General features: G+C 36.7%; 1 protein-coding gene across 1 annotated transcript in view; it reads left to right on the top strand.

The window, feature by feature from the left end:
• Positions 1-10,066: 10,066 nt before the first annotated feature.
• Positions 10,067-25,038, top strand: part of EDIL3 (EGF like repeats and discoidin domains 3) — a 381,023-nt gene continuing 366,051 nt past the window's right edge. The window contains exon 1 of the mRNA XM_033111163.1: positions 10,067-10,642. Coding sequence (XP_032967054.1) covers positions 10,576-10,642 — 67 coding nt within the window. The 5' untranslated portion in view covers positions 10,067-10,575. The remainder of the gene's footprint in view (positions 10,643-25,038) is intronic.

The following is a 25,038-nucleotide window of genomic DNA, read 5'->3' as shown; positions in this document are numbered from 1 at the left end:
TTATATTGGACAACCAACACTCCTTTTTGTAAACAGTTGCAATAGAGATTTATTTCATAGAAGGAAGTTTAATAAGCACTAAATAATTCATACAATCTTAAATATTCAAAATGCAAGTGGAATGCAGGCAAGCCCCACTTCTGATTTTCTTAAGTTCTCTTATGGTTGAAGAAGTGTCCTGGATACTGAGGCTTCTGCTTCCTATAATATGCTATCCAGGTAGTTGTCTTCCCAACTCAGCTGAGCATTCCATTTCCAGCCCTCGCAGGACCGTGCCAGCCCGCCTCCCCGGCTCACTTCTCCCAATACAGTGTGTACTCTGGGCTCCAGTTATCCAGGTATCAGCATTTATCCATTAGGATATCCTTAACCTTAGAGAGGAATACTTCTCATTGTCCTTCCTGGGAAGACGTCAGTGCATTCTCCCCCATCCTCTTACCAGCCCCACCTTCCTTTTTCTATTAGGTTGGTGCAAAAGTAATTGTGGTTTTTGCAAAATTTTTTTTTTAACCTTTAAACCACAATTACTTTTGCACCAATCTAATACTTTGCCTGTTTTTAAAGAAAATACAAAAATCAACCTAGAAATTGTCTCCCATTGTTAGATGTCTTCGCCACAAAATTGTTTAAATGGACTTAGGGACTGAGTCATTATCCTTTGTAAAGATTTACACGAACAGATATATCTTCCTTCTCAGCTTCAGATACTTAGCGTCCTGCAGGAGACAGAGACTAGCCACCTTATGATATGCTTCTATAGGTTTCTCCCACTTGCACACCTCTGGCATTTCAGTTGGGCGGGAATGCTACCAGCCGTTCATACCACTGAGTTATTTAGATGTGTTTTGGAAGTGCTAAACAATGACACTAGTAAAGTAAATAAAACAAAACGAATTATGATGACTTCCAATTTTCTTTTCACCCGGTACTATAGACTGAATGAAGGCTTGGTCACTGTCAGAAAGGTATCTTTAATTCATGGATTCGTGTATTAAGGACTGAATGGTACTAGAAATTAGGAAGCACCAATACTCCTGTCATTGCCCTGAACTGTCTGTGAGTTGGTGCTTATTGCTCCCGTGGGAACGAATCCTTAGCTAGCAGTCCCAGAGCTGCCAGAAACAATGATTTAAACTCCCTGCTATGAACTTCCTCCACGGGACTGCCTTTTAGGGCAGGGGTGCCATCTGGGACTGAAAAAAGAGACCTGTTTTATAGCATTAAAAGGGATTTTACAGAACTAATTAGAAGCAAAAGAGCTGTCCATCTCCCTTGTTAGGAATGTAAGCAATTCGGAGGACACATAAAATTATTCTTCTGCATTGGAAAAAAATAAAAATTAAAAAGCTAAAAGAAATATAATAATAATAATAAAAACATACGTACAGTAGAATACAAAGCAGACAAAGCAATAAAAGATTTTACTGTGGTTAAAAAATTTAAAAACTAAAGGGCGTAGCAACTCCCTTTATTTAAAGTGCACTGGCTAAATGCTGTGGATCAGTAGCCTATGCACTTGTTATCAAAACTAAGGCTCTTCGAAGGAGAAAACTCTCTGGTATTTTTAGTTATCGCTCAAGGTCCCCAGGCAGTGTCTTGCACAGAACTGAATCACCAGCCTGCGTCATAGCCCAGAGTGACACATTATTTAATAGAGGAAAGGAAAATATTAAAATAATACAGGGGTGTTTTCAGCTGAGTCAGATCATGGTAGGCAGCAATGGAAACAGTTCTACCCCTCAGCCTACATACTATGATGACTCTTTTCCTCCTAGATAGGACTACAAAATAGTTTACATATCAATCTCACTGTTAATTTTATTTCTAAAAGTCGACAAATGCAATTTTAAAACTTTTTGGCAATGGTACCTATCTTCCATTTGGATGCACTTTTAACTTACTCATGTCCAATTTGCCAGTTAAAGGATTCTCGAAATTAATCATTTAAAAAATAATAAATTTATATTAATAATCCGTGCTTTCAAATTCATGTTAATTTTTTGTCAACTTTATTTTGCAGGGAACATTCAGGAATGTATATCTTACAATAAAATGGTGAATAATAATTCAGCTAAATAAACTTTTTTTTCAACTTGGTTGGTTGGTTGGGTGAGTGAAGGCTCACATTGCAATGGGTTTTACTATATGAGCTGCAACTTTCCACTTCAAAATGCCCATTTCATTATACTTCAGATCACTAATTGCATTACAAATCAAATTGCATCCGTATATATGCTTTAAAAAACGATTATTGAAATCAAACTGAATTCTCTAAGGATGTATTGAAGCAATGGTGCAATTTTGCTTCACAGTCTTATTTACATGTTTTATAATTTATTTTTTTTTGAAAATGAAAGCTTCCCTATAAATCATCCCCAGGATCATCAAATAAAGCAAAGAAGGCATGCTGTCATTATATTTTGAAAACTTTACTAAAAATCTCTTGGTTTAAATTTTTATATTTGTTTTGGTCACTCTCTAAAGCATAAGGTCAAGATATTATAATTTCCTTCTAGGTGAGGACCATGCCATTTCTTTCATCCTTCCAATTTTAAATACAGGCACTATGGTTTTGTATTGGTTTCTATGGAAAAAGTGTGAGTTTAAAACATTAATCAAATATTTCAAATTATGCTAATACAATAATACTTTCAGACAAATCATAACTGTGTTATAAGGCATGCATAATATTTTACTTTAGTGAAATATTAAAAATTACTATGTAAAGGAAAATGTGCTAGTAGTATTTTATTTATAGACAGAAGTAAGAAAATCAATGTCAACATTAAACATTTAATTAAATGTTATTCTGCTTATGGCTGAAGAAACAAACCATATTTTAAATTGCACTTGCCAAAATACCATACATTAAAATATAATCCATTTGCATTTTTCAAATTTTTAAAATGAGAGTGATTATGAAAGGCAAACTATTTTTTATTGACAAAGTTTTCAAGTTGAAGACCATTTTGGAACCGGGAAAATCAAAGAGGATCTTGTGTATTCATAATCTTTGTCATTTGTTTTGGGATAGCTGAAACATTTTTCTCCATGTTTCATTTATCTTTGGTCAACTACTATACTCGATGTGTCCAACCAACAGTCTTATATATTTGAAATAAATAAATCTCTGACTCAATTTTCAGCAACGCTATAATTGGAGAAAAAGAGGGAAATGTCACTGAAAACTAGACAAAGTGGGAAATAGTCCAATATTGTCCTTTGAACTGGTATAATATCATCACTTCCCCAGTTAATCACACATTTAAATAGCTATGGCTATGATGGATGCAAAAGAAAATTTTATTATTTTAAGTCAGAAGACACTGAGATTCAGTTTTCTGTCAAATGCAACCTCAAAGCTTCTAGCATCCACTCCTGATGAATCCTCACAGGTGTCTCTGTCTTTCCTGCTAAAGAAAATGTGTTTTTATCTCCTATTCTGTGCATTTATGAGCACTCATTTCCTTTCTACACTGACAGTAATAGCTTCACTCCTTAAAGTTATTTTTTGAACAAACGCTGGTATATAGAAAATTACTGTAATTCCTGGACGGGACTCAGGGAGCCAGAGGACATGTGCTATGTCCACAACAGATGACTAGACTGGTCCTATTAGAGTCAGAAACAATACAAGTGTGTTCATTTATTTAGTATTTATTTGGCAGCAGTTATAACAATTTGATGGGGAAAAGCAGTTGAAAATTTGGAAAGAGGAGGCAAAACTAATATTTTCAGATAATATAATTGTATATCTAGAAAAACCAAAAGAATCAACTGAGAAACTAATATAAACAGTAAAAGACTTTGATGAAGTGACTAGATGTAACATTAGCCCGCGTGTGAGCACACACACACACACAAACACAAATAGCCTTATAAACATAAAACAGCCAGACACAAAATATAATAGGAAAACACTGCATTTAGATGGGTACATGAAAAGACAAAATATATAAGTAGAAACCAACAAGAGGACATACATGAAAACTTGAATGTGTAGATAGGAATACTAATATTATGAATATATTTATTACTATTTCAACTAGACAAGCTCATTCTAAAGTTCACATGGGGGAAAACATAAATGTCCAACATTCGCCAGGGAGTATTGTTTTTAAAAGAAGTAGATGAGAGTATTTTATCCTAGCAGTTACTAAAAACATTTGTAAACAGCAATAATAAGGATACAAATTGTAAATGGACACATGAAACCCATAATACAAATAAAAATACTATAAGAAAATATATGAGAATATGTTTATAAACTTTTCTCTTACTATAAGTAAGATAGGCTCTTACTATTCTTATATACTATTATTTAGAATAGTAAGAGTCTATCTTAGCAAAGCAACACAAAACAAAAAAATCCCTAGAAACCATAAAGCAAAGATGAATAAATTTCATCACTCCAAATACAAAACATTTTAGCACAGCAAAATCAAAACAGCTGTAAATTAGCTGCACAAATATTTTGACATAAATGTGAAGCACAATGGTCTAATTTCTTTAGTATATACAGAATTCCTACCAATAAAGAAAAAGGTCAGCAATCCAGTAGAAAAAAGAGCAAAAGATATGAAATGTCATAACATAAAAGTAATATAAAGGAAATATAAATTATTTTTAAGTATGTAAAAAGTAAGTTGCTAGAATCCATTAATAATAGGAGATATTCATGCGATGCCGGTTTCATCTACAAGATTGACAAGACCAAAAATTATAAACATATATTGGCCACAATGTAGGGAGACAAGCTCTCTGATACATTGTAGGTGGAAGGATGAATTCATACATCTTTTATAAATAGCAATATGGCAATATCTACCACAATTTTAAATGGACATACCCTCAACCAACAATGCCGTTTCAAGCAATCTATTCTAAAGAGTTAATTTTGCACACGTGCAAAACGTGTGTCCCATGCAACATTATTTGCAATGCCCAAAGGTTGTAAACAACTTAAATGTCTATTAAAAGAGATTCACATTGCACAAACACTATGCTGCCCTTGATACAATTTCAGAAATGTTCAAACTTTTGTGGAAAAACTAAATGTGTAATGTTTATATAATTTAGTAATTTTCTTAAAATTACATACATATTTACACTGTATACACACATATGTATATGTATATATATAATCATATACATATGTATGTGTGTGTATACATACATATGTATGTATGTACACACCATAAACAAACACACGTATATACATATGTGTGTGTGTTTGTTTACAGTGTGTATGTATATATACACCTTTTCAGGTCACACAGCAATAGCTACTAACTGCCAGCGATTGGCCCAGGGCAGGCAACCCTGTGTAAGGAGAGGATGTCACTAAGAAGGAAACTTTTATTTCTCTGTACCACTTGTACCTTTGAACTTTTATTATGTGCAGTATTGATTATTCAAAATAGTTTAGGGAGCTAAAAACTAAATCATTGAAATGAGTTGGGTGGAAAACGAGGGAAGGAATTAGAGGCACAAGAGATTTTTCTTACCAGCGTCAGACTCTGAAGGAAAAGGCTTACTCTTATGTAATGACCGTGCATATTTTCTGGAACGAGCATCTGTCAGGGAAACAAGCAGGAAAATACTGGGAACTAGGAATTTGGTATAAAATGTGTCATCTTAAAAATTAACTTTCCTTAATGTTCATAGCGGGAAAACTGCAGAAGTTTAACACATTAACACTCAGCTATCTCTAAGGCATGCAGTTACCTATGTGGCAAGAGCCGTTTACAAATATTTGCAAAGATAAGGTTAACACCAATGAAAGAATTAGAGAAAAATAAAAAGTGTTAATTCTAATCATGGTTCTGTTGTGCTGGAGAGGTCTCATGGAGATATAGGGATTCAGCTAGCAGAAGATGTAAGAGGTCGTTTCAGATGAGCATAACAGTATGAACACAGGGTTGGAGGAGAGAACCAGCTTGGTGTTTATGGAGCATGATGAAAAAAGTGCTGTGTATCACTCAAATATATTAGATAATTTTACAATGTGCTTGGAACTCTACATCTAAGCAAAGTATACTCTAAAATGATAAATCAAGAAGGTCAGAGAAAATGCAGACTGTACTAAAAAAATGACAATCACAATTATAGTTACTTCAATTGAAAATATACATGTATATATACATAAAATAAGTTAGAGGATTGTCTAAATCAAAGCTACAACATAAGGGGTATGAAAATCACTCCCGGAACTGAAGCAGGGCCCATATCCTGGCTCCAATCCTGGCTCCATCCCTCACTGCTGCCTTAATCCTGGACAGATTACTTCAATATTTTAATCCTTGGTTTTGTCAGCTGTTAAATGGAAATAATAATAACCTAATTTACCTATAAAGCTTGTTGGGATGATTTAGTAATATGTAAAAAGCAATATGTAAAATGTAAAAATACCTTAGTGCTTAGCACATGGTTGACCCTCCCTAATCGTTGCCAGTAGAGTGTAGCGGGCTCTGGATTCAAACTGTTTAGGTTCAATCACTGGCTTCACCGCTTACTAACTTGAGACTGACTGAGGGCAATTTTCCTAACCAATCTATGCCTTACTCTTTCTCTCTAAAAAGGGGATAATAATAGTGACCTACTTTATTAGTTTTCTCTTTCTGCTTAACAACTTACCACAAATTTCATAGTTTAAGACAACACCAATTTGTTAGCTGACAGTTCTGTAGATCGGCAGTCCAGGTGGGCTTGATGGGTTTTCTGTTTTGGATCTCACAAGGCTGAAATCAAAATTTTATTCCAGGGGCATTTTGGAACTTAAAGAAAACAAGGTTCTTGAAGTGCAAAATGTAGTCTTTAAATGCAAAATGATAAAAATTAATAGAATTGAGTATAATTTGATCACATAATCTGACTCTTTTTATATCTAGTTTATTTATAAAAATCAACAATTACAGAAATATTAAGCAACACTGTATTTAATGTTGTTTGCTCCTTGATATATTAGAAGGTGAGTTTAAATTTTTCCAGATGATTTAATGGGAGTGGTGGATGGGGAATAGAGAGATCAGCTATTGAGAAAAATTATTTTGGAATTCCATCTGTGATTACTATCTTCTTGTTCATTTCCTCCCCTTCCTCCTCCACCATCTCATCATCATCATCATCATCATCATCACTGTCACTGTGTACCCAGTCCCTGGCTAGGCCCTTCTGTGACCACGCTAGCCTATCACAATGAATTTAGAACTCTTAATAAATCTATGTCATCGATGAGAATACTGAGGTTTGGCAATGAATTGGCTTGCATGTGTTAAAAGAGTTATAATGATAGGGGCAGTATTCCAATTTAGGTATGTTCTACTCCAGAATCCAAACCTTGAGCCAAAAAGGATAATTCTTGAAAACCAGTATATTTTCCATAATCCTGTTTTTGTTTGTTTTGCTGATACCTCATTCTGCTTTATTTTCTGGCAACATTTTCCAAGTTCTTTCTCTTGTAGGACAAAACCTACAAAATGTTAATAGGTGTTAATATATGCTTATCCTAGTGAAAAAAGAAACGTTTTCCAAATTCTGGATTAAACACTTTGGGAAAAGTTTCTTAAACACTTTTGTAGGTCCTTTCAAAGTTTTCATATGCTAACATTCACCATGAAGCTTTAAGATGCTGCTTTGATATGCAATGTTTCCCAAAATTATTTAACCATGGAAGAATTTCTTTTCCCCGGAAACCTATTTACATTCTTGGAGAAAGTAATCCTACATTAAATAAAAAGTAAGCCTACACTTTTAAGAAGTGCTGTCTTCAAGTGATGTATAAATTAATTTTTGGCACCATTAGATACATATTTGGACAAGCTTTAAAACTGTAGGCTGGATCATATGTAATTGGTAAAGGTCCATTAGCACTTTATGTGAGGTAAAAGATTCATAACAGAATTTCATCCTTTTACTTTGTTTTAAAATAAATCTATTTCTTTTGGTTTTGTAACAAACATTTTGTATATTATACTTCTGAAGAGGCTATATGTGAATTAGAGTGAAATTAGTCCTATAAATGTAAATTAGGTAAAGTGCCTGAATCCTTCAAAATGAAAGGCTTATTGGTACAAGATCATTATCAATAAAGGGGGGGGGGGAGAAGTAGCTAAGAACCGGGAGCTATGGGTCTATCAAATTTATATTGGAAATGGGACTTCAGGGAGTAGAGGTAGTAAACTGGCAACATTTTACAAGTCATCTACCAGGTAATACAGGATGGCATTTATATTTACAACTCCAGGTGTTTGGTGATATAATATGCATTTTAATGTAGTTTTTTTTTTTTTAAGACTTTAAATTAAAACAAAGATAAAATTTAGTAACATACACTGTTCCAAAAAAATTGTTCAACTTCCTAACATGCTTTTAAGGTCATATATTACCAGAAAAATGGAAATAAACAGGGAATTAAACAGGAAAATAATATCTCATCACAGAGACACTGGTTTTTGATTTTACATTTCGAGATTGAGTACCATCCTTTAGAAATAATACCTTAAAACTAATACTAAACATCTCATTTCAATAAAATAAAGAAGTACTTTATGGTAGACATGCCACAACATGACTGAAAGCACACTTTTAAAATTAAGTAATAATGATGTGCCAGAAAGTTGGAATTTGATTGTTTAAAACTTCTTTACTACATCTCTGGGCAATGATGTCTTATTTTAATATCTGTGGCTTTGAGCATGAAAATAGACAGTAAATAAAATGGTTCTCCCTCTTTCCCTTAACAAAGTCATTTAAAAAAAAAAAATGTTCTCTTACCGTCCCAGCAAACATGAGATCTGAACACACCTGGTTTCGAAATAATTTTTGTTGTTGCTGTTTTTTTCTTTTGTTTGTCAATGGTACAATACTTTAACTTCTCAAAAGCAGTATTACTTTTCCATTGCCCTTGCATCCTTGATTCCACTTCAAATTCCAAAAGGAAAGTAGAAATTAAGTTTAAAAGACTCAAAGAAGCAAAAGTAGATGAAATCGCACAACCAAGCACCCTCTCTTAGGTATCCTTGCCTTCAAGGATGTTTCCTTCAATTTTTCTGTCTGTGTTTCTGTCTCTCTTTCTCCCTCCCTCTCTAGAAGGAAAAAAAAAAAAAAGAAACTGTTTCATTTTGGTACCTGTAACTGCGGAAATTGAAACCATGTACACTAAGCAATCATTCCAACGGAAAAACAGAGGAGAAAGCACTATTGTAAGCCACGGGCTGTATTTTGGTTCAGCCACTTTCACTGCAAAAACCAGTCCATTTATATTGTTTTTGGTGGGTAGCAGGGTAATTTGATCCACTTCAGTGATGCTGCAAGAATCTCTCTTTGCCTTCTGTTTTCTTGCAGGGCCCGCAAGCCCACCCCACTATTTCTCATCTGAAACAGATGTCCTATTTAATGAGAACCGTGTCTCCTAGTCGCTTCCCCTGTGTCTTCGCCTTTTTGCCCCAGTGAGCAGATGAGCCCACAACCCTCTCTCCCCAGCCCAAAGTTAACTAAGGTGCAGACAGAAGAGTAGAGTAGCCCTGTCTTAGCTGATTACCCTTTGGCAGCTGACTAGGGTGCATTTCCTGAGAACCCAGGACAATTCACTTTGCAGACTTCTGTCTGTCACACAGCTTCGTGCCCCAAGAGCGAGCCACTTTTCAAAATCTAACTTCTTTTTCTGGCTATAGTGAGAACGGGACTTCAGGGGAATCCTTAACGTGGTTATTTATAAAGCCAATGCAGGAAACTAAGAGAATATCACATACCAAACGGGCTTCCCTTAACTCCAGTGTCTCTGGCACGTATTGAAAAGGTACAGGTAATGAAGGAATGTAGGAACTTCAGAAGGTGGTGGCAGGTGCCAGGGTGTGGCTGCAGATGTCTCCCTTTTCTCTTCCAGCAGAAGGAGCCACTTCTGAGAGAGAGAGAGAGAGAGAGAGAGAGAGAGAGAGAGAGAGAGAGAGAGAGAGAGAGAGAGAGAGAGAGAGAGAGAGACTGTGGGAGGGAGGCAGGGAGGGAGGGAGGGAGTAGAGGGAGGACTTGGGGAGGGGGAGGCAGGCGCTGGGGGAGAGCGCCTGTGAGGCTTCGGCTCACACGCACGCTGCCTCTGTTTGTACACAGTGCACTCGCCGCCGCCGGCTCCCTCCCTGCCGGCTCACGCTTCATTGTTCTCTAAGTCAGAAGCCCGGCAGCCTCGGAGGAGAGAGGGGCGCTAGCGGCTAGCCCAGTGTAGCCTGCGGTCCTCCAGCGCGGGTGCCCCAGAGCTGCCGGGCGCCCGCGCCCCGCCCTGCCCGCCCAGCCTCAGCCAGGACCCACTCGCAGCAGAGGCTGAGCCGCCAGCGGCGCCCTGGAGCTCGCCCACCTCCTGGCGCCGGAGCGCAGGCAAAAGGAGAACAGAGATTCCTCTCTTTAGTCACCACTCTTTCTCACCCTCTTCAAGAATTTGTTTAAGGAAGCGCTGCGGGAAGAAGACGTCTTTCTGCATTCACTGTTGGGCGGGGTCTGCCGTTATCCTGAGGTGCCACCTTAGAGACACTGCCCTCCGCTTCGACCCCTGACCAGTCCGGGTCACGTCCGGGAGAAGGGATCATGAAGCACTCGGTGGCCACTTGGCTCTTGGTCGGGCTCAGCCTCAGTGTCCCCCAATTCTGCAAAGGTGAGGCGGCGGGGCGGGCCGCAGGGTGCGGGACAGTCAGGGAGTCCCCTGGGAAACACCTTGCAAGGGGCTGGAGGTAGTCCCCAGGGCGGCCAGGGCTAGCGAGCGCTGCGGGAGGCACGGAGGAGATGGCACGCCCTGGGTTCCCCCAAAAGTGCTCGAGAAGTCAAGAGCGAGTGAGAGGGGCTAAGAGGGGGAATGGGGTTTGGGGTACTGGGGTGAGATCAAGGAAAGATGTGGACAGAGGGGTGGCGGGAGGGAACCGTGTTCTTGGGAACTAGAGATTCTGCAGCTCACTGGACAACCAGGTCGAAGCTGGAACCCTCCCTGGGCAGTGCTGGGGAAGCCCGCTACCGGCACCCGGCACCCGGTGGGGGCTGGAGCCAAGGAAGCAAGCTGAGGCGTCATCTACCGTTAGTTGAAACGCGAAGATGCTGGAGAGCCGCAGAACTGTCTGCCCCAGGGTGCGGTGCTTCCGCTCCAGGGGCTGGCTGCGAGGTTCGCAAATCCAAACCAGGCGCTGGGAGTTTTGGCGGTGGGTGAGATGGAGACGGGTCTGACAAGTTGGTTGGGCTTTCTTCCGCTCCCCCCTCCGGGACTCACAGCATCGATTACAGAAGAGCCCTGGGAATTTGTCTCTCCTCTAACCCAAGGGGCCTCAAGCTTTTCTCAGCACTCCGTTAGGGTATAAGTGTAACTCTTGGAAATAGGGAATGGTGCGGTGCGAGACAACTCTCACACCCCCACCCAAGAGCGGAAAAGTTGTAAGAGCTGGTCTGGTGCTGCTTTCCATGACTTGTGTGAAAGAAACCAGCCTGTCAAAAAATAGAGGACTTTAGCGACTGTCCTGCCGAGTTCCACAGACGACTTCCAGGTCCTTTGGGAAGGGTGTTGTCAGTACGATCCCTGGTGCTGGCCCCGTCTCTGCGCTGGTGGTGGTTGAAGTTGGCACCAGAAAAGGGCAGGGGCTCTGGGGAGATCGCACAAGGGGGTCTGCACTCCTTCTGCTCTTCTAAAGGTTCCGCAGGCTGCTTCAAGTGGAGAGCTGAGGGCACTACAGGACTTAAAATGCTGTGCCTCTAGAAATGGGTAGTTGAGTTAAAAAATGCGTTGACTAGAATCCATTTGAGATTAGACAGTGCATGAATATTCTGCACCATCCATGCATACACCCATCCATCTGTTTGTTTCACGGGAAAATTGTGTACTCTTTGGCTACTGTTCGCCCAAGAAGCCTGGTGTTCCTGGCCACATGCCCTTACTGCTCTGCCATAGGGATCCATGGCCTCTCCTTTGCTAGGCCTCCCTCCCACGCCCCCCCAGCCCCCCCTCGCCCCCCCCGCCCCCCCTCGGCCCCCCCCCGCCCTCCCCCAGAGTGTGGCTATTTTCCCCAGCTTGTAGGCTTGTGTGTAGGTGTGTATCTCGTCTGCGTTTACAAAGTGCCCTTCTAGTGATCAGGCAGAGGCAGCCCACACCACTGAAGGTTAAGGAATGGTAATGACTCTGTAGTTGCTCGGCTGAGTTCCACAGCGATATGAAAAAAAACAGCGCTCCCACCACTGATATTTTTCCTTTCTCTTATTTTCCATCCGGATTTTTTCTGCACTTTGATTCCTTAGCTAGAACGGGGAGGGGAGAACTGCAGGCCGTCCCCTCTCTTCCTCCCTTCCCAGCCTCTGTTCCCACCCCAAACAGGAAAACACACACTCACCCACTCCCAGGCACCTACACTGTGGTACCGCCACCACCACCATCTGTCCCCGCCCCAAGGTGGAGGGCGGCGGGGTGGAGGAGGAGATGGTGCGTTCAGCGTTCAGCGTGTGTAGGGGTGCTATCATTGCTGGGTCTGGTTGCAGGAGCTCTGGAGAGATGAGTCCTGGCTCTCTGCAGCTAGGACCTCAGCTTCCTCAAGATACCTATGCCTAGGGCACAGCTTACTCCTCCACTCAAATAAACCATGCTGAGGTTGCCTAGCCTCCCCATTCAGGCTGCCAGACGATGCTCCGGCAACTATGTACTCCATATTCTTCAGTAGATCTCTCTGTCTCTCTCTCCCCCACCCCATGGGTAAAGGGAAAAAGGGCTTTAGAAAGACACAGACCATTTTACAGGAGGCATTTTTGTTAAACTTGCACCTTTCTAATTTATTCTCTCTCAGCCCTGCAGAAGGCAGAGTGCAGCTTGCATGACAGCTCCAAACAATTAAACTTTGAGCAAACTTATTGAAACCAGTGTTAACACAGACTTTCACTTACGCACACCCACACCCTCACACACATCGTTTATCTAATGTAAGTCTTTTAAAAATTGGTGTTTCCCTGTGTGGGTTGCAATTTCCATGCATTAATTAATGCCTGGGATTTGATAAGGACCTGTAATTCCTTTTATTAGTCGTTTTTATTTTAAAATTAAACCAATGGATCAGTCAGATTGAATATTTTATTAACTCTTAAATTATTCATCATTATGGGTTGCTCTAAAAAATCCAATAACATGCATACAGTTGCAGCAAGCACGTGACATCTTATGCAATATGTCCCTGTGCCTGCAGTTCGTGCCTGAAGTCTTTGAGCAAATGGCACTGTCTAAAACTGTCTAGACATGTCCTAAATACTATGAATCAGAATCATTGGCATTTGCGTATTTTTTTTTTTTTTTAGTGAATGGCAATTTTCAGTTAATTCTACGTGAAAATAAATTAGTACCTGAAAAATCTCACTTGAAATAGCAGCACGATGCTTCTCTGATTAGTGTAGCAATATTGATGCTGAAAAGCAGGTTTTTAAGTTTCTAAAAAACGTTACACAAATTTATGTGACCATTAATTTTCTACTTTAAAAATAAGTGCTAACTTCAGGTTCCTGGTGAAACATTTTTTAAAAATTTGAAATATTGAATTAAAAGTAATAAAGTGAATATAAAGTATCCTGCTGTGACTATTTGACACTAATGCCAAATCTTGGCCATGTCATACACTGTCGTGGTACAACACACTTTTTTTTTGTTTTTTTACTCTGGTCCTGAAACTTTTTTCCGATTATTCTTTTTTGGTTGTTTGCTTCCAGTGTACAAGACAATGTGCTAGTTAGACATTTAATTCCTCACAAAGTGATAAACCACCCTTCCCCAATCTATTGCCCCTCTGACATCGTATATATCTATTACAATTCCATCGATTCTATTCCCTATTCTGTACTCCAGATCCCGTGACTATATATACATTAAATTATAGTTGACATACAATATTATTCAGCTTCAGCTTCAGGTGTACGCTGCAGTGGTCAGGCATCTACACCGTCTGTGAAGTGGTCTCCCTAATGAGACATGTGCCCATCTGATACCTTACAAAATCTTTACATTATTGGTTATATTCTCCAAACTGTCTTTCATATCCCCGTGACAATATTGTAGTTACCAATTTATGCTTTCTAATCCCTTCCCCTTCTTCCTCATCCCCACCACCCTCCCTTCTGGCAAACATAAGTTTTTCCTCTGTATCTCTGAGACTATTTCTGTTTACTTTGCTCATTTATTCAGTTCTTTAGATTCCACATGTAAGTGAGATCATACGGTATTTGTCTTTCTCTGACTGACTTACTTCACTTAGCATGATTATTCTTGAAATGTTTCCTTAGAATTGAAATATATTTTGTTTTAAATTTATATGGTTTGTGGAAAATATTTATAATAATACAAATTAATGGTTAAAATTTGAAATGGTTTATTCTTCCTTCTATGGTCTTAACGTAACAAAGATCTTCAACACCAGGAAAACGTATACCATTCCTAAACTCTTCTCTAAATTAAAACTCTTGTATACTTCTCAGATATCTTGAGGTTAATGTTTGTATCAAACATGTATTTAGGATCTAAGGTATTTTTAATAAGTATGTTAATAAAATATGCTTTCATCACTAGATACATACATACGTATGACTTTTTCTTCTCACAAAATTATAGCAGTATAAAGTAAAAGATTGAAGTATACATGACTACAATAAAATAGCTTGGTTACTCAAAATCATTACGAAATATAAGGTTGACGGTTTTGAGAATCTAAATTTATAATCCACATTCTTAATTTCACTGATATTAAGGTAAAATTTTTAATTAGGTAATTTATTTTTAAAACTTTTCATCTTTTGAAAGGTTTAAATAACGGGATGGACGGTATACATTATCATTTGTATACAGGTTAAAAATTTGCTTAACTTGTGTGTTTCCTAAAGCATAAGAAACTAATTCTAATATTTGTTGTTTACTGAACACACTTGCAGATGCAATAGCATTGAGTGTGATTTATGATGTAGTAGATTTATTATATCCTTGCAAAAACAAGACAAAACAAAATAAAACAAAAAACAGTGCAAAGTAAATCAGAATGTGTAGGTACTGAGAAACAATTAGCAAATTTTGCACATGAGTCATTAATGGCCTGGGTTCTGTCATAGCTAATAAATTTACTCTTTATATAGTAGAGTTTATGTCTTAAGTAGTTTGCAAACTGACATTATTATGAAAAAAAAACATAATAGAGAATCAAAGCCAAGCCATTCCTATTATTCAATTTTTATCTACGTTTTAATAAAGATGTGTAGCATGTTTTTGTTTTAGTTTTCTTTTTTTTCCTAACTCACTGCCCATATAATAATTACAATATGTTTTGGTTAATCAAATCAGACATGCATTTATATACAAAGAGTCAAATGATTTCTCATGTGAAGTAAGTAGTGAAAATTTTTTCATACTTATGTGATAATGCTAGAAATTAAGTACTATAAATACTTAAACTGAATGAATTACCACTTAATTGTCACTGAAAATACCTCTAACATCTCTGATTTGAGGGAGTTGCTGAAGGTAAAATAGACTGGAATCAACTCTGCCCTTGCCAGCAGGTATCAGGACAATCAGTGGAGATCTTTTAAAGGAAAGATGGGGGGGAAAAAAAAAAAGCAAACTAGTATATGCTAATCTGCAAATCCACATAAAGTGACTTTCTACTCTGTGTGAAAATGGTATTATTAGTTAGTTTTCAAGGCTCCCCTGAAAAAGAGAGGGAGTACCTACCGCTTGTACCATAGAATTTTAACGGGAACAGCTCTAATTGCCACAGACAAAAAAAGTGCATATCTAGGTTGAACCTTATTTTTCAGGAATCTCCTGAGTACCTTCAAGGGAAATGAACATAGAATATGAGGTGTTTGCAGTAGAAAAACTATTGCTGAAATGTTTGGCATACTTTTAAGCTTATTCTTCATACCAACTGTACATTTATAAATGGAAATTATGTTATATTGATTTACATGGAGATGTATGTATATGTATATATATATATACATATATATACATATATATATGTATATATATATATATATACACACACATATATATCTCAACTATATAGTTATGCACATCTGTAGTACTGGTAAGAGATGACTGCATAGCCTTTTGTATCACGATTGTGAACTGCATGTGTCCTGGAGCTTATAAGTTTCTAAATAATGTAAGCCATGTGGCCAAAAGAGGCAAAATGACATGATAAATAAAGTTTTGTTTTTACACATTTCAGCACTTTATCAATCCTTATGTATGTGTCTATTGTGTATCAGTAGCTGTCAGTAACTTGACGTATTTGTTTCTAATTGATCCTTAACTGATAACCTTTCCTTGCAAATAGGTTCTACCATCTGCTGATATAGCCCTTAAAACCATGTTACAGATTCACCAGTATACCATTTCTACAAGTTCTCTCAGTTTTTTATACAATCCTGGACATCATACCAAAAACAGTCTCTCTCCAGTGGCATCCTTTCTGTGTCAGTGTCCTAAAAAAAAAAAAAATTATCTCTTTCTCTCCCTCTCTATCTTTCTCTGTTCTCCCTGGCCACACCCTCAACATTTATTTCCTTGCTGCATAGCAACTAGGGCAGAGCATTCACTATAAAATTCTATCATCATTCTTAAAAGGTTGCAAATCTCCAAAACTGTGGAATTTGCAATTTATTTTCTTGTGAGGCAAAAAAGATGAGAATGTGAAGCCTTTACTACTAAATCCTGAGGTTGAAAATATAAACGGAAATAAATAAGGATCTGAATTATGGAGCAACTCAGGATTTTACGCCTTGATTTGATCACAGTGACCTGCCTAAAACTATCAAGTGGGCAGTAATTTACTTCTCCTCTACTTGTAGAGAAGTCTCTTGCTTTGCCTGTAGCACATAACTGAGAACCTAGAAGAAAACATCAAAAACACCTGATCACCTAAAATAGATGTTACATTTAGGCCTCATATCATATAGAAAGTCTATTTCTCTTGGTTTTTAAGTTCCTGGGTTCTCTGTAAACTAGATGCAGAAAATGAAATGCATATGAGGTAACAGGTCTGGCTTAGTCAGCAGCCATCAGACAAACAGGAGACTGAGGAAGTATATGCAAAACCAGAGATACAGCGTAAATAACCAGGGACATTTATTGGGGAAGCGGGGGAGGAGGACTAAGTTTAAAGGCTGAAAGGCATTACTGAGTGAAAGAATGTTATAATAATTGATGCCAATATTGGTCTTGCGTCCTTGACACAGACTCACTGCAGTATGTTCAACATTGTAGGGTGCAAAGGCAGTAAAATGTATGCATCACTGAAGAGACTTTGTCAAAACTGGTTAAGCTTGAAAACTTGTTTAATGGTGAAAGAGACAGATATCTGAAGAATTTGCTTGTTTGAAAACTTTATTTAAAATGTTATATATATATGTATATATGTACATATATGTGTGTATATATATAATAACATTTTTCTCTTGCATGATGGGAAAATAAAGTTTACACTTATATATATACATATATGTATATATCTTTATCTATATCTATAGATATAGATATCTAGATATCTATATCTAGGTATCTATATGTATATATCTATATCTATATATCTATGATATAGATATATACATATAGATATCTATGATATAGATATATATACATATAGATATCTAGATATAGATATAGATATAGATATTTCCCCCTAAAGTAATGAAGGTATCACAAGACATGTTATTCAATTTTGAAGAGAAGTAGACCTTAGAATGCAGATAAGATGTCCTACGATTATTTGGTTATATTTTAGAAGAAAGTATGCTATTATTTTGTTTTAAAATGTGCATTCTTATTATGTTGAAAGTAACTGAGTAGGATTTGTTCAACCGAAGATTTAATAGTGCATGAAGTAGAAAGGGGGATTTAAGTACAAGAATTTAAGTGTAGGCTTTATAAGTACTAAAGCACTCTTGAATGTGATTGTTACTATGGAGAAAGATTGACTCTATGTCTTAGCTTTACTTTTCCTATTTTGTGAAACAGGTCTGTATCAAACTGATTGATCTCTTTAAAAATAATTTAATATAGGATAACACTCCATAAATGGGAAGGCCCAGGTTTTAATCTCTTGTTAGATGGCATTGTGCTTGATTTGGAGGTAATCTCTAAATGGGGTTAAGCCACTATACATTCTTTAAGGTCTGTGCTTGGTGTTTAATAAAGTCATTTATTTTGCGAATGCAAAATAATCCTCTTAAATCTTTTCTTGTACTAAAGTCAGGATAACCATTTGCATTTTTCTTATACTGGAGATTATGTGAAGACAGTCAAGGTAAAAAATGGGCTTATGACTCTTGAGCAGAAAAGACTGGAACAGTCAAATGGGAACATTGCAGAATATTTTTATTTAAAATGAGTTGACAAATCCCTCCTGGTAATGCCGAGCAGTCTCTCAACTGTAGGCAGGAGTCTTCTGTCTGTGCTCATATTTTTTTGATGACGTCTGTCCTCACATTTTCTCTCCAAATGTGCATTGAACTCCAATTTTATCCACATTATTTTTCCTGTTTTCTTATTTACCATTTTTCTTTCTATAGCTTAACTTTTGATTGTAAACACTAACTTTTTTGAAATGTTATCAAGAGGCAAACAAAAAGCAAATCACCATTCAAAATGCTTTAATGTTTACACACCAAGTTCTTGTTTCATATTGTGTGCTTTCTTCAGGACTTAGAATAGTGTCCTATAAAACAAACCATACAATTAAATAACAACAGCAAAACCCAAACAGACACTCAATATTTATTGAAATGATTGGAGATATTCACCCCTTCCCTTGTTCCAAATCAGTGTTCCTTAAGAAATACCCAATAATTTTAAACAGTAGTAAGTGTTTCATATAAAAAATAAGTCAAAAAGTAGTTTCAGAAACTTTAAAAGTTTTGTTTCTCACTTTTTTACACTCCGTGTTGTAGATGAGCCTACTTTGAAAATATTAGGTTGGTGCAAAAGCAATTGTGGTTTTTTGCAATTATTTTCAACCTTTTATACCACAATTCCTTTGCACCAACTTAATACTTCTCAATGCTCCCACAAGAGCATTGTTTAAAATACACATATAATATTAATGCACAGACATGATATAAAGTGCTTTTTATGTTCATTATCCATCATCAATGAAAAGAATGGCTACTTCTAAGTGATCGATTTCTTTGTTAGATACAAGGTTTTGACAATTTTTTATAGCTTTAAATTCTTTAAGCTAACTTTATTTTTGACCTAGAAAAATAGCTTTTCATGTATCAGTTTGTTTTTTTCCTTTCTTCTCTTTACTTGGGAACTGCCACCATGTCAGTTTAAGCATCTTGCTAGACAAATTAAGAAGGGGCATTGATTCTGATACCTTTCTTAAGTACAGTTAATAAGTCTAGTATTTATTGATTACATGCTATGTGTTCCACTGTTTTAAGTACCATCTTTGATTCTCACAACAATTCTGAGGTAGCTACTATTATTATTTACATATGAATGAGGAAATGATGATACAGAGTAGCTAAATAATTTCCCACGATCACACAACTACGAAGTAGCTTGTTAGAATGAGAATCCAGTTTAAATCTAGAGCCTGCTTTCTTAACTGCTAAATCATACTGTGTGACACATCCTGTATATTATGGAGATATTTTGTTAAAATGATTTTCTTATTTGTAAAACACACACATCAGATCTAATTACTATTTAACTAGTAGATATTTTGGAAGGGATAAATTATATTTATTCTTTTGGGACAATATTTTTTTTTCTATTTTCAAATTTAAGTTGGTACAGTGTCATATCTCTTTTCGCTTTCAGAAGTAAAGGTTGGCTTTCAGATTTTTAGGGGTAGATACCCAGAAAAAGGATTGCTGAGTCATATGGTAATTCTATTCTTAGTTTTTTGAGGAACCTCCATACTGTTTTACAATGTGGCTGTACCAATTTGCATTCCCACCAGTAATGTATGAGGGTTCCTTTTTCTTCCCAGCCTCTCCAACACTTATTATTATTTGTCTTGTTGATGATAGGTATTCAAACAGGTTTGAGGTGATATCTCATTGAGGTTTTGATTTGCATTTCTCTAATAGCTAGTGAAGTTGAGCATTTTTTCATATAGTATTTGTTGGTCATTTGTATGTCTTCTTGGGAGAAGGGTCTGTTCAGGTCCCCCACCCACTTTTTAAGTTGGGTTGTTTATTTTTTTGTCGTTGAGTTAAGAGTTTTTTATATTTTTTGGATATTAGCCCCTTGTTGGAAGCATTGTTTGCAAATATCTTCTCCCATTTGGTTGGTTGCCTCTTTGTTATAGTGATGGCTTCTTTTGCTATACAGAAGCTTTTTAGTTTCATATAGTTTCATTTATTTATTTTTACTTTTACTTCCCTTGGCCTTTGAGGTTAAATAAAGAAGACATTAACTCATTTAACAGAAAAGGAAACTGAGGTTCAAAAAAGTCACATGACCTGTAATTCAGCATGACCTCTAATTCAAGCAACCAGTGATAGAGTTTGAACTTGACTCTATATGTTCTGATGCCAACTTATTTTTTTACTCTTTTCTGGTATACCACTTACCTTGAGGCAATTATAGTTCTGCTTTTTCTCAGTTCTTGGATGGACAAAATGAGAAGGAGAAATTGGTATATTACTACTTGCTCTTTTGAAAGTATTCCAAACTGCTTCTCAGTCCAACATTAACACTTTCTTACCATCAGCGTATAATACCTTCCTTCCTCTTTGGAGCCATTGCGAACCATCATGACATCCTGATCTTCCTCAGTGGCTTCAAAACGTCGTTTTTGTCTTTAAAATTTGTGACTCTTGTAACAGTCTGGTATTAAATTTCATGGAAGTTCCCAACATGAATGATTTTCATCTTCGTTTTTAGGAACCTATTGGAAATGCTATTTATTAGACTTTGATATCACCTGAGTTGCTCAGGTACTAGTACTTTAAATTTCTTGGACTTACCAGAATCTTCTGTCTTTCTACTTCTCCTCGCCCTACTTTCCCACTGAACCCACTGCTCTAATTTTCAGTCCTTCTTGTCTCTCTTCTTTTAAAAACTTGTCTCTGTAGTTATCCATTTCAAGAGGTATTCAACCACATATGAATTTCTCAGCTCAAATACTTTCACCATTTTTGTTTCATTAAGTCCCAAAATAAGGTAGTTTCCAAAGTCCCTTTTCCATCCTATCACTAAGAAAAGTAGAGTGCTGTCCAAAGGTAGTAGGATCCATTGGAAATACTGGAGCAGCTGAAAGGCTGAGTCAGGGTCCTAAAGGAAATGAACAATAAAAATAGAATATGATGGTATAAGGAGTAAGATTATGGAGGCATTGAAGTAATTATACTGTCATTATAATTATTGATAACAACAATTTGGGGAGTATGACCATAGAAGTTATGGTTGATGGAGGGGAGACGATAAGATCATTGGAAGAAAGTGTCAAGGCATGAATGGCCAGATTTTGGGAAAATCATCTATGTGAGTAATGAAATCTCTAAAAATTATACCAGGATAAATATTGGAGAAAATGACAGTGAACCAGGAACAGAAATCTTCAAGGAATGAGGGCATATGATATACAGAGATCAGGATATAATACAATAAGGGATTAGTTTTGGGAAATAGAGATATACACGTACGACATCAAATTAAAACTGGGCGGGAAGATGTTCAGGAAGTCGCATTGAGGAGCAAGAGGGACTTGTGCCACATCTGAGGTCTAGAAGATATGGGAGAAAACACAGTATTCAGTTAAGAGGGCTTCAGGGTAAACAGTGACTTAGAGGAGAGCTCATGTCTTCTAGAGCAGGAACAGAGATATAATAGTCTTCTCCTAGGCATCTTACTCTTTGACGGTCCTCATTCTACAGTTTTTGACACATTGAGCTCATTATAATAATTGATATGTCTCACTTTCAAGCACATAAAATATGTTTGCATATACAACAGCTCTTTTTAAACTACCTCAGGGGTTAGCATTTTCCCCACTGACAGTTGGGGATATACACTGAGAATAGAATAAGTGATCCACACTCAAAACTAGGTCTTATAGACCCAAGTCCAGGACTCTTTTCACTACAGCACAGCTACAGAGAAAAGCCCCAATCCACAGAAGGGTCCCTTCTTAATTTAAAGCTCAGCTGGGGTCTAGGAAGTTTTTGCAGTTGTGCCCTGACCTCCTTTGTCCTGTTGAGATGAGACTGTGTATTTTGGGGTCTGCATAGTTTAGGTTATAGGGAATGTTATCGTCTGTCTTATGGCCTTAATCCTTGCCCATGTTTGAATCAGTTGCACAGATGGTTCTTACTGGAAAAAAAAACATTACTAGAGGAGTATTTATTTTTGAGTTCCAACATCCTCATAATTGTGCAACCTAGTACACAATTATTTTTCCTCAAATCTACATGTTTCAAATATTTGTAAACCATAATGTTTCTTCTTTAGTATCTGACATGCTAAAGCCATACATATTTTTTTTCCTTTAATCTGTGCTTGTAAGCTATTCCTTTCATCATTTTAGTTGTTTCATTTGGAATCTGTCCAAGTAGCCTGCATATTTATTCAACAGGCTTGCCAAAAACTCAACAAAGAATTCCAGGGATATGTTTCCTTAAAATGATGCCACACACTTTAATCTGTACCTTTTAATTTTGCAAATAAATTTTTAGTGTTTAATCCATTATTTTGCTAGTTATGTTTTTCTATCGGAACGTCTTTTTCCAAATAATACTATGTCTCCAAATTATCTATGTCTCTTTTTCATAATTTTATTTTGAATGTGCCTTCCTTGGAATTTTCTTTTCATTTTTTAAAAATTCTGTATTTATGATAATTATTGTTACTATTATGTAATGCATGCTCTGTCCACAGAATCTCAGAATGACTTAACTTCATTTCCTGCAAATTATGTTATCATGCCATTTATTGTTATTTGTATATCACGTATATAATGTAGTGCACACATTCCTATCCCTACCTTTTTACTTTTTATTTTACATTCATTCCTTTTTGGGTCTTTAAGTATTTATTATCTTCTTGAAACTATCATCTTTCTCTATTTTTCTTTTTTCTATTTCTGTATTTATTTTTAGCTATTTCCTTCCGTATGTTGCCATTTTCAGCCCTTGGCTCCCTTCTCGGTTTAAACCACACAACCCCAGAGGATCTCTCTGATCACCTTCTCCAAGTAATCAATACTCCAGCACACACACTTGGGCACACCATCTACCCCTGTCATTATTCTCTATCCATTTTTTTAAATTATAGCATTTTTCAAAAATTATAGTTACATAATCACTTGCTTATTAGCTTATTTTCTTTCTTGTTTCCAATGTATTGTGAGCTCCATGTGGACGTCTGTTTTGTCCCCTAATATGTATTCAGCTTTAAACATGGTGCCTTAAATATGATAGGCACTCAATTAATATTTGTTGACTGAACTTTTGCATGTGTCAGTACATGAAACACATGAATGAAAACAACTATGCTGGTAGGTATATAAATCTTTCTCTGGTTAAAAAAAAGTGTTCCTTTGATAGACCCATTAACTTGTTTAATACATTCTTATCTACTTGATGCACTGACGTGTGATTTATGGCACAAGTGATACACTTTCAGAAAGCTTTAATGCTTTAGTAGTGACATACGCTAAGAGCTGACTAAATAAATGACCTACTTGTTTCCATAGCTGTCTAATTTATAAACACCTTGAAAGCAAGATTCAGGTTTTACCTTCAATTATCAAATTGTAGCAAAACAGTGTGATTGTATATGGAAGATAGGCAGTAAGCTTTAGACTGTCATTTTATTATCAAGGGTTGACAAAAAAAGTATGTGCAGCAAATTCAAAGTGCTTGGCATTTTTAATTGTCAGATGGGGAAACTGCAGGTAACCCTTTAATCAGCTAATTTCCCCAGTGCCTGGTAATCACTCCCATAAGCCCCACCAGCAATAACTTTCCTCCAACCATAACTTCTTTCCCTCCTCCCAACACACAGTCACACCTGCTGAACCCAGATGTACTTGGCAGAGGGGAAAGACAGCACCTGGGAGCTGTGTCTGTTCAGGAGCCTCCAAAACAGCTCTGTTTAGAGTAGTTTGTGTAATGACAATCTGTATGAAATGGCAAACTGCTGTTTATTCCCCATAGGACAACTATGCTTCTACCTTTCTTAAATGCTTCAGTGGTTCTTAAACAATTTGTGTGCTTGTGACCCCAGTAATCGTATGATTTCCACTCCTAGTTCGAAAGCTCAGAAAACTATGTCTTTATAAAAAACAGTATGCAAAAACAAATTAATTGTGTAGAATTAAAATGACAAAATCTTGTAATATGCCTGTAGTTGATAAGAAAGAACCTTTGGCAATTTTTTTGAGGAGCAATTCATTCTTTATCCTTGTTTTAAAGTTTGAATTATTTTTGAAGCTATAAGTATATACTCATTGAAGAAACATTATAATGGTGACATTTTGGTGTCTATAGAGACTTGTTTCAGTAAACAAATATCTCAAAGTAACATTTTAAACCATAAAATGGCTTATACCACATAGTTGTATAGTTTATTTATTCAGCAACCTTTTATTGAGCAGAGATAGATGTCAAAGCCTGTTCTGGGTATTGGAATTACAACAATGAACAAAACAGATGAAAGTCCTTGCTTACAGAAAGCTTACATTCTAATGAAGGGGAATAGAGAAGAAACAAAGGAAATTGTCTAGTAGGTTACAAGGAGAGAGTAGGGATTTCAAGAGTGGATATAATTTACATGTTGGGTGCTCAGGTCAACCTCCCTGTTCAAAAGTATTTGGCAACTGAGGTATATTTTGCAATTATGTTGTCTCCACTTTCATTTGTCTTTATATTTTATTTATTAAGTTTGTTATATAGTGTTAAAACAAATTTATTTTGTAAAACATATTCATATTTTCTTTATAATTTCTGCTTTTGACATTATATTTAAATGCATAAATATTGCTCTTTGTTTTTTCCTACCAAATGGTTAGCTATGTTAAGTGTTTGTCATATGCTAAATTC

Source organism: Rhinolophus ferrumequinum, chromosome 7, assembly GCF_004115265.2.
Source record: "Rhinolophus ferrumequinum isolate MPI-CBG mRhiFer1 chromosome 7, mRhiFer1_v1.p, whole genome shotgun sequence".
Taxonomy (NCBI): Eukaryota; Metazoa; Chordata; class Mammalia; order Chiroptera; family Rhinolophidae; genus Rhinolophus; species Rhinolophus ferrumequinum.
The sequence above is the reverse complement of the archived record's forward strand: the minus strand, read 5'-3'. Positions and strand labels throughout refer to the sequence as shown.